This window comes from Haemorhous mexicanus, chromosome 1 (assembly GCF_027477595.1).
Source record: "Haemorhous mexicanus isolate bHaeMex1 chromosome 1, bHaeMex1.pri, whole genome shotgun sequence".
Lineage (NCBI taxonomy): Eukaryota > Metazoa > Chordata > Aves > Passeriformes > Fringillidae > Haemorhous > Haemorhous mexicanus.
Genome location: NC_082341.1, coordinates 68,185,943 through 68,196,922, shown reverse-complemented (window position 1 = coordinate 68,196,922; position 10,980 = coordinate 68,185,943). Strand labels below are relative to the sequence as shown.

At 39.6% G+C, this 10,980-nt stretch overlaps 1 protein-coding gene across 1 annotated transcript in view; it reads right to left on the bottom strand.

Moving 5' to 3' along the window:
• Window positions 1-1,024: 1,024 nt before the first annotated feature.
• Window positions 1,025-10,980, bottom strand: part of LOC132324813 (orofacial cleft 1 candidate gene 1 protein homolog) — a 29,364-nt gene continuing 19,408 nt past the window's right edge. Inside the window, exons 5-8 of the mRNA XM_059841371.1 lie at window positions 8,782-8,865; window positions 4,132-4,301; window positions 2,379-2,488; window positions 1,025-1,109 (exon numbers count right to left, since the gene is read on the bottom strand). Coding sequence (XP_059697354.1) covers window positions 1,025-1,109; window positions 2,379-2,488; window positions 4,132-4,301; window positions 8,782-8,865 — 449 coding nt within the window. The remainder of the gene's footprint in view (window positions 1,110-2,378; window positions 2,489-4,131; window positions 4,302-8,781; window positions 8,866-10,980) is intronic.

Sequence of the window (10,980 nt, the reverse complement as noted above, 5' to 3'; positions counted from 1 at the left end):
AGCCTTGGTTGTACCTCCTCAATTTCTACCACAACACAGTCTCAAGTTTTGATTTTCTTGCAACAGAGTTTATTTTTCTTTATTGAAAGCAAATGTCATTGGGGCCTTTGAAATCCTTGTGTCTACATGGCAGGTCACACAAAACAGCACTGCTTTCCAAATTTAATATTCTTTAATGCATTTGTTAACAGAACATTGACATCTGCTTAATGCTTTCTTTGCAAGAATCTATCAGATCTCCCTTTATGCATTTCTTGCCAAACTCAGCTCTCAGTTTCTGCATTTACAAAGCAAGACATGAAGTAAGAAACAACACAGCTTAAAGTTACAGAGCTATAATCTAACATAAACCCTTTTTCCAAAAATTTTATTTTGAGAAATGCATCTGCCCTTTCAAAAGCTTTGAATCATGGTCATCTCACGCACTGAGCTGCTGTTTAAAAAAAAGCCACCCATTTTTTGTAATGCTACAAAGCAGAGAAAAACAGCTAACTAAGGGATAGATAGCTGATACATAGCTATCCTTTTCATGCCAACACTTCCAGCAATGCTCCAGAGTAAATCAGGTGCCTCATTGGAGAGAATTTTTGGCAGCCTAAAAAGAAACAGCAGCAACTCAAGTGTGTTTCTGAACCTCACTTATAAAACCAGTCTCACATACTGTAAAATTTCCCCTGGTATTTTTAACCCTTGGGCTCCCACTTTTTTTTTTTCATTTTGCCAAAACAAAGGAATGTGAGGGAGATGTCTGTTAGACTCCTTTACCCAGCCCAAGGGTTAATTACTCAGTTTTGTAGACATTTGAAAATATTATGCTACCTCTAATGGCAAAATTGATAGAAGCTTGTTTCAGGCTCACTTTATGTCATTATGGCAGATTAAATTAACTAATCATAAATTATGCTGGCTAAAGTACATCTGCTACTCACTAAACCTGCAGAGAGAAGGGAAGGGTTTTTCTACTGAATAAGAAGTAAATGCCATGCACAAAATTAAAGACTTTTACAAACCAATAAATACACGTTCAAGCAACAAAAGCTGGAAGCATCCCAAAGTCAGCAGCAACAGATTCTGAGGGCCATGGCAGCAGTCTAACAATGAACCGGTAGCTGTTGCAGAAAAGCATCAACACCGCAATGCTGCAGGGGTATACCCACGGATCAAAGAATAAAGAGGTCCATTAAAGAATAAAGCAGATCAATTAAACAAGAATTAACATGCCCACACTATTGCTAGAGGTCTTGGAATGCAATATAACTGTAGTGGGTTGACCGTGGCTGGATGCCAGGTACTCACCAAAGCCCTCTGTCAACTCCCCTCTGCAGAAGGACAAGGGAGGGGAAATGTAATGAAGGGTTCATGGGTTGAGATAAGGGCTGGGAGAGATTGCTCACTAAAAATCATCACTGGCAAAACAGGATAGAATTAGAAATGTTAATTGAATTTATTACTAACAAAATCAGGGCAGGATAATGAGAAAAAAAAAGTAAGGCCTTAAAAACACCTTCCTTCCAGCCCTCCCTCCTTCCCAGCTCTACCTCCCACCCACTCCAGCCCAGGGAGATTGGGAATGGGGGCTACTGTCAGACCATCAGGCAGAACAGGTTGCTCCTGCCACTGCTTAGGAAGAGGAGTCCTTCCCCCTGCTCCAGCCTGGGGCTCCTCCCATGGGAGACAGTTCTCCATGAACTTCTTCAGCATGAGTCCATCCCATGGCAACAGTTCTCCACAAACTGCTCAGTGTCACTCTTTCACACAATGCGGTCCTTCAAGGACAAGCTGCTCCAGTGTGAGTCCCCCCCATGATCACAAGTCCTACCAGGATACCTGCTCCAGCATAGGTTCCTCTCCACTGGTCTGCAGGTCCCACCAGGACCATGTCCCAGCATGGGCCTCCCACAGGATCACAGTCTCATCTCAGGCATCCACCTGCTCTGTGTGGGCTCCTCCGTGGGCTGCAGGTGGATCTCTGCATCCCCACGGTCCTCCCAGTCTGCAAGGGCACAGCCACTTCACCATGGGCTGCACCATGGGCTGCAGGGAATACCTGTTCTGCCACCTCCTCCCCCCTCCTTCTCCACTGACCTCGGCTGGTGTCTGCAGGGCATTTCCTCTCACAAATTCTCACTCTGCTCTTCTCTGGCCACAATTACAACCGTGCAATAGCTTGTTTGCCTTTTTTTTTTTTTTTTTCCTGTTTAAATTCATTGTCACAGAGGTGTTACCACCATTTCTAATTGGCTCAGCCTTGGCCAGTGTTTGATCTTGAAGCCACCAGGGAAGGGCACTGCTAGACATGGGGGAAGCTTCTGGCAGCTTCTTATAGAAGCCACCCCTGTAGCCACCCCCACCACTACCAAAATTTGTAAACCCAATACAATGACATGATGTTTGCAGCATCTACTTCCAATGTCAGCTCTTCTATTTTCTGTTCAAAGGGACTGAATACACCATTCCTGTAGACTTTAGGAAGGGATGGATCACTGATCTAGAAGACAATTCAGATTTTACAAGGATCTTCTTCATACTCCTTGTATTGCAGAATGCAGATGTGACAGCTAATGCCGTGTCAGTGGGACTAAATTCCCTAGCAGGGCATGAAAAACTGAAGTTAGAGATGTGTGAGGAATGGGCATAAAACACAGGCACTCAAGACTTCTTTGTTGCAAAATAAAGAATGAGTCCCTGTCTGAAAACTCATGGTAAACCAGTTCAATCAATCCCACTAAATGAGGATTTCCTTCCTTTTGGACTAATACAAGGAAGAAAAGCATATTGTATTGTATTGTATAGTCTTACAGGTAAATTCACATATGTAGTTGTCAGAAGAATGTAGTTTTGGGGTGACCAGATAGATTGCTTCTGTCTAGGAAACAAACTCTGCTGAACACCTTCAAAAAGATTCCAAGCAAGATGATCAGCCATATGACCATGTTTAGAGGGAGGGTAAACAAAGTCTTGACACATCTGTTGTGTTCCTTCAGGTCTCACAGAGCCTCATGAAGTTTTGGGGGCATCTGAATACCCCAAACTTAGTTAAAGTGCAAATTCTCAACACATTATAATCTTCTGGAAAGGTGCACCACTTTCTGTTCACCTCTCCCCAGGTTCATTCTCCATCAGTCCCTTGAGGCAGATGAGGTTCTTAGTACCATCTGAGTCCTTTTCCCTCACAGTTCCCTTCCATTTCACATTCTCTGAACAGTATTACCCATACCACCTTCCATGCATGATGTATACAGCTATAAAAAGTCACAAGGAATGAAATATAGCTACAGGATTTAGAGGAAAGAAGTAAGGAAGAGAATTGTGTCCCTCACCATCATGCAGATGGCAGTGATAAGGTTTAGTCCTGCAGTGGAAAAAAAATCTGAAAACTTCCCCTGAAAATAAAAGAAAGCTTACTTAGATCACCATCAGTCACTGGATAACCTATTTTAAGCCCATGAGAGCCAGTGCGCTGTTCTCATGTTGCTAATTAAAAATGATAGATTCATCAATTAATCTCTCTTCCTGTCCTCTAGTTTTAGTATGAAATTTTTCAAAGGGACAAATGGTCATTAGGTGCCCACAAGTATCATTTCAGCCCTGCTTGTGCCTTTGTCAACATGAACCAGAACCTGTCTCTTCATGCCATGAATGACAAAAGAAAACCTTAGAAACCTTTGCCACCCTGACAAACATAACAGATTTATAATGGGGAAATAATCTTGTCCTCTGTACAATGAACATTGCTACATAAATCCTCCCTGGGCTCCAATCTGAGCTTGCTCACTGATGAATAAGCCTCTGTTAAATGTGGCAGAGAGAGATGTCCTAGACTTAGTCTCTTGATTGAAACTCAATTGCAATATTACTACATAGCAGTCAGAGATCTTCCACTATTTAGGAAAGAAGCCATGAAGGCAATCTATTTTTATTCACATTGAAATGGAGACAAAGATAAAGGTCCTGCTGTTAGCTTAGCAAAGTGTCAGTCACATAAAGCATGCCAATGACAATGGTTATCCTTTCCTCTTTCAATATAAGTATTGCCAGGCAGAGAAATAGAATTGGGGTGTACAAGGTTAACAAGCCAGCATCACGTTATGAAGCAAGTGATAAAATTGTCTTATAGTTCTTAACTCTGACCTGTTCCAGTGAAAAGCTGCCAAGCAGAATTATGTCATCCTGAACATCTCTCTCAAACTGTTCGATATATGAAGGAATCTCTTCATCTTCGAGCTCCCTGTGAAGGTCACATGCCTTACTGGAGCTGACAGGCATTACAGCGTCCGGAAAATCTTCACTGACGACACGGGCTGCTGGAAACAAAAGTGGCAGACTATCTCTCAGCAAATGGGAGTTCATTCACTGGTTATTACCTTCTCAGCTAGTATGTTTGGCCCACCAACACTTTAGTATGAAACAGCATCAGTAAGACAACTGACAGGTGTCAAGTGCCAGGAAAACTGTCCTTAAGTGCAACATCTTAATTCAGGTACAAATTTAGTATGTGCAGTGTGTTCCTTAGGTACTTTTTAAAAGGCATGATCTACATTTCCACTGGCACCCTGCTCACCTGTTAATCTTAGAGGGATTGGGACTTGAAACAACTTTAGCAGTCCTTCCTGAGGAAGAGGAGTAATAACTGCAATTGAATAGGAGCTTTAGGTGAAGCTACATCAAGCATTTTGTCTTCCTTTCAACTCACCCCCAATGATTAAATTCCTTTCCCTAGGTATATGCATACAGTTCCTGCCTAATTAATTGGGTCCAGTTCTGCTCTCACCCACAACACTCCCCTGATTTCACTACAGTAACATATGCAGAGCATAAGGGTACATGCACCACATAAATAAAAATAAATCGCATTCATAAAGTCAGCCTAAAGAGAAACTTGGTCTTTTTTCACTTTAATTGATCATGCTATGTTAAAAAACATTTAGATCCTCTCATTGATATCTGCTATAGTACTAATAGTTTGGATCATAAATAATGACAACTATTTTTGGTCATGTCTCCACATTAGGATCACTAAAAAATAACAGATATCAGATTGCCCACATCTATGTGTCTTGCTTCATATTTCTGTGTGTAAGCTTTTATGGTTCTCTGTGCCTATCTCTTAAAGAAGTTGCCATATCTAGTTATTTGCTTCTCTTTGTCCATCCTACAACATGAAAGCAGTTAAAAGAGAGGGTTTTTTTCCCTCAGTCTCCTTTGAAGTCTTTCATTCTCTAATGAAGACCAGAAAAGGAAAGATAAAACTAAGGCTATTAACATTTCCAGTTTCGCTCACTGCTCATTGTTTAATGACTTTAATTGTTAAGCCTCCCGAGCACTTAAATCACCTCGGTGCCACCAACACACAGGAAGTAGGGTGGGTTTTCTATTTAATTACAACAGGATACAATTCAAAATCATGTTGGGGGAAATGTACAGTAGATATAAACAACTCAAACCATTACCTTAGGGTACACATCCCTTCATGTAGCACTTTACAAACCTAATGAAAAGTGATTTGACCTACAACTATTAACTGCAAAAACAAAACAATATTTACATTTAAATTTACTGTAACATTAAGGGTTTGGCTAGGAGAGAAAAAAACCCAGGAAGCACAGGAAAAAGAAACATTGCCAAAAGCAGAAGATGGAGCATCTCTTGTTCCCCTTGACGCTGTGCTGTACACAACAGGCCATATGCTCAGCTGGTATAAATCAGCTGCTCTACTGCTTTCACAGGAGCACTGCAACTTTACATCCTGGGAAGTCAGTAGATTCAGGGTAGAGCAATAGTCAAAAAGGGAATAAAACCATTTGGTTCAGAAAGATAAACATGAAGCAATTCATCAAAATATACTTTTTCTTTTTTGTGTTTCTTATTTTTGTGAGGAATCATACCAAGTGAACGCAATTTCGGTGGAAGACACTGGACTCATTAGCATAAATTTTGTCAAAAAAGAGCAAAAGAAGAGAGCATTTTCAAAAGCTTTTTCAAGGGAAGCAACTCTGAAAAATAGAGTGATAAATTACAATTTAGATTTGAAAAATATTTGATTAAAAGATAGATATGCTCATTTAAGCACAGTTGCTCATTTGCCTGCACTGGAAACAAGGAGAGAACAGGGCTAGTTCAGCTGATCTACTCCTTCCACAGTGTCTTTGCAAAGAAACTTCTTAAACTTGGTCAGCATCAGGTTGGTCCTTGCTTGAACTGATCCACAGGAGGACTGAGGTCATGCCCCAGTGCAATACTTGACCAAAGAAAAGCAACTAAATCCTCACTCTACAAAAGTTAGCCAAAGTCAAAAATTCTACTGCTTTGTACACAGAGGATAAAATGGCTGAAAATTCATTAATGGATTGATAAACTAATTAAAAACTTGTTGCTAGAAGTTGTTAGCATGGGCATCAAAAGTTTTCATTGCTTTGGATGTACCTAACCCTGAGAGTCATGCTTTCCTTGTAGCTTAAATCACTTCAGCACAGGCTGCATTTACAGATGCTGGACTGTAATTAAAACAATCTCTCCGGTATTAGCTTGACTGCTTGTGACTTCATTTAATTCTGTACTTGTCCATCAGATAGCAGCAGTTTATATATTGAGATGATAATTTAAAGGGTATATTCAGCAGCAGACTACACCTCAGGATGGGTTTGATGCATAAAGCTGTAACAAACTCCACATGGAAAAATAATTTTGGCTACCTGGTCTAGAAAACCATGCACAAATTGTATCTAAAAAAGTTCAGTGCTGAAGGCTCATGCACCAGGTTCAGACAACTAAAATTCTGCAAAACTTGGCACTTCGATTTTTTGGTTCTTGCCAAAGAACAATATAATAGAAGTTACTTTTTATGGCATTCACGTGACATCATTTAAAATGTTCATGGATCACAACTGTATATTGACAAAAATGTAAGGAAAAAAGATGTAGTCTATATCTTTAAAAACAAACAACCAATGTTGCCTCTTAAGTTTCCTTATAATATGAAATAACACATACCACAAGAGTGACCAACATGTTGCTCAGCCACAAAATGCTTTAAATATACAATTATATAAATTCTGAGCCATGTTCTTTCCTTTCCTTTGGGGATCATCTATTAATTAGGGCTGTATGACTACGTGATTTTTCAGCTCAGTGGCCAAATGAAGAAACGAAGCAGTTCTATAAGAGTGGAACCAAATGAATCCTAGTTTTCTATGGTTTTTCTGATGCTAATAAGGGTCAAACTCCCATATTAGCTTTTCCCTCAGTGGAGACATTAATAATGCTTGTCTGCTCTGCTCAACTGCCCACTTCCATAAAACTGGTAGGGAAGCCATACCTGTGAGACTTGCTCCCTGATAAAAAAACAAGGGTTGGAAGTGACCAACTGGTTCAAATACTGGGAGGGAAAAAACCAGGCAGAAATAAATACACCCTGATATATGCACAGAGGTGGAAACTGCACAAGCTTCACATCCCCAGGAAAATCTCTCTTTTCTGGATTTGCTTCACCCAAGCAAAAAAAAAGTAATAAATTCAGCTAGAACAGTGTGCAGCTTCACCCACAGGACTAGCTCTGATACCCTTCATGGCATTTTTAAGAAATAAAAGCACTGAGGCACAGCTTGAGACACACCACAGCAGTGGCCTGCAGTGCGTCCCCCATTTGCTGCCCTCATGTCTGCACAGGGGGCTCTGATGTGCACATGGACAGTGAGACACACATGCTGATGCATTTTCTTGTCACAGAATTGACATTAACATAGAACAATTGAGATCTTGCTAATAAGGTAAAGTTTTTTGCTCAAAGTATCTGCATGAATTTCGTTGTGATGGTTGCACTTTTTTCTCCTTGCATTTAAATGAGATAAAACGGGTTTCAAAGATGTTACTGATATGATCAGTGCCAGTTCAAGAGATTTTGCAACCGTAGGCAAATGAAAACATTTGCTTTCTCCAGAACTAAGTTGCTTATAAACTTAATAGTCATAAAACAAGTTGCAGCTCCTGGAGCTCCGGTGCCTTCGGCAACCGCCTGCTCCGTCTCTCTGACAGACTAGGTCCGTGCATTGCTGAAATATGACAGGAAGCCTCAAAAGACATCTCCTGAAAAAGGAGAGGGTGGATAGGCAAAGAATACAAGGACAGCTCTGAGCTGGGCTTGTACAAACGTCACTTCTCCGGGATGAACCAGAGGAGCGCAGCAGACATGGGCCTTGTGTAAAGGCTGTGATGGTAAAGGTCTCGTGAATCAACCAGTTTTAAAGTAATGCCTTAAAAATTAGTGAAATCAAAGTAAGACGGTTCACCTGAGGTGAAGAAATCTCTTCTCATATACTTGATTGTTTTTTACTGTAGATGGAACATCAATTTGTATTTTCTATCAAAGCCACAGAAAACACTTTCTTACTCGTCTGTTAGTGTAAATTCTTGTATAGATAACCTGAAGCAGTGTAACATGACCTGCGCATCAGACAAATTGCCTGCCCATTTATCAGCTTAAATAAGGATTTCCATTTCCAGATTTGAACACATAAACAATGATATTTCCTGCCTTCTTTCGTAAGTGTGGAATTCAACGTGCAGTGAAGCAATCTAGAGAAAGCACGCCACTTAAGTTACAGTTAAAACCACATAAACATAACACAAAACAAAAACATTTGGAGAAAATGACCTTACAGAATTGCATTAAAATCATCATCCCTTTGACTCCTAAGTTCAAGGGGATGGATTACCCTCTCTCCTCCCCACATGCAGACTCAAAAGAGTTTTATTTTTCTTTATGCAATTGACTTTGTTATTTACCTTGGAAGTCCAGCATCTTGTTTTCTTCATCTAGAAGCTTCATCAGTTTAGAGTAAAGGATTTGCTCATCAAATTTCACAGGATCTTTAAAAAACAACAGTGAAAAGCTATAGTTTCTTCCAGTAGTATTTCAGGAAATGCTATTTTAAATTGAAAGTAAAGATGTAAAAATACAAAAGTTAGGAAGCCCTTTGACATTTGAAGATAGTTTTTATAGTGCTAATTTCATAGCTCAGAATAAAATTACAGTCACTTGTTTGAAGTAAGACAATTCAAAATATAAAATATAGTCATATACTTTTAAATGGTGGGCAATATACATGTTGATCTGGACTGAAACTGGTTTATAATTCTGCTAATAGAGTAGTTGAAATGACTGTCTATATTCAGATTGCCACATGAATTATATTTGACTCTTAATGAAAATCAAAATACCCAATTTATTCTAACATGATTTTGGATCTTAATTAGAAATTCTACCTTGCTGTCCATAATACTGACACATTATTTACTATGCATAGTCATTACAACACTATGAATTTTGAATTTGTGGCTGGTTAGTCATTCAAATTTTCAGTAATATCTGCAGATTTTTAAAAGTAGCAAAGGACATGCAAACTTAACCTTTTCCATGAGACCTGAAAACAAAAATTATTAAAGGTTCTACATTCAATGGAGAAATGAGCAACTGGGGCCATTTTCTCTCCAGATCTCCCAGACCCTGACCTCTCTAAATTGTCAGTGAAGACAGGCAGATAGAAGACCAAAGAAATGCATACAAGGCAGGTGGATTGAAGTACAGCTACATGCAGGCTCAGGTGGCTCTTTTTAAACGCTCAATAGAATCTCAAAGAGTAAATTTCTTTTTCCCATGAAATTTCAGAGGCAAGTTTTTCAGTTACACTGATCTTTCAAAGAAGGTAGTGGCTTTTGCAAAGCTCTTCTGAAAGTATAGAATCTTTCACATTTCTCTTAGCTGCAACATTGAAATGTTTCCTTGGCAAGGGGCAAGCAAATCCATAGTGGGACATTGTTTGCTCTCAGGGCATTATGAACTCATACAAATTCCCAGAACAAATCGAATTTATCAAACATAGGAAAGATAATTGCCAATATCTTAATTTTCACAAAATAAACCATTAAATAATAGTTAGTGGCTGAAGATTTGCTTTTTACCAGATATTCTCTTTGGTCATTGAGCCTGGCTTCCTAAAGTTCTAAGAAAAGTCTGACTTCAACGTGTGCCCTGATTTCTTCATGTTTTTCTGGTTTTGACTCTTGCTCATGAGAATCTGCTAGCTGGAAAAAAGAGGTAAACCAGTATGGTTTCCAGTCAAGGGATGACCATGCAGGACCAAGCTTTAGTTCTTTAGTTCATCTTTTTTTAATCCATCCACTACATACAAATATACTTCCACTAATTTAGTAGGTCTTCAAGGAAAAAGAAGCCAGACAGTGAGCCTGGTTTGTAAATATTGACAAATCAGACTGCTTAAGGTAGGAAGGCACCTCTAGAGTCCATCTAATCCAGTTTCCCCTGCTCAAACAGAGCCAAGGTTGCCAGGACCATGTCCAGGCATTTTTTCAAAATCTGCAAGGTAAATGTTTTGCTCTCAGCACAGATATTGGTAAATATAGCATTATAACTGCTCTACAGAGGTCCACACAGCCAACCTGAGGCTGCTACTATTGCTATTTGTCTTTTAATAAGCAAGAGTTATCCTAATCTTTGAGCAACATTTTTGCCAGGGAGAAAGAGGAGGACCACCAAAAGACAGCTCGTCACACATGGACCTCAGGCTTAGCATGATATGCAATTGACTAAAACCATCTCTCCACTCCAAACCCTGGAAGCTGATGGACTAAGAGCCTCTTCCAAATTCTAAAATAAATAAATCCCCATGACACAATACAAAATTAGCATTTATGGTTAAGTTTATCACTCAGCCTCTTCAACACAGTCAAGAGAACATTCCCTCCCGTGAGAACTGTATTTCCGTATATCTCTTATGTCACCGCTCTGTCCGTACATGATTTCAGGCATACGTGCACAGATATATAAATCTAATCTGCTTTTCATTCTCTGGCTATGAAGCAGATCATGACTCATAAAGCCTTTTCATAAGATGAACCAAGGCAGGACCAACAGGAAAAAAGTCTTTCCTTTAAAAACTCTGAGCCAGAAGTTGACTTCCAAGG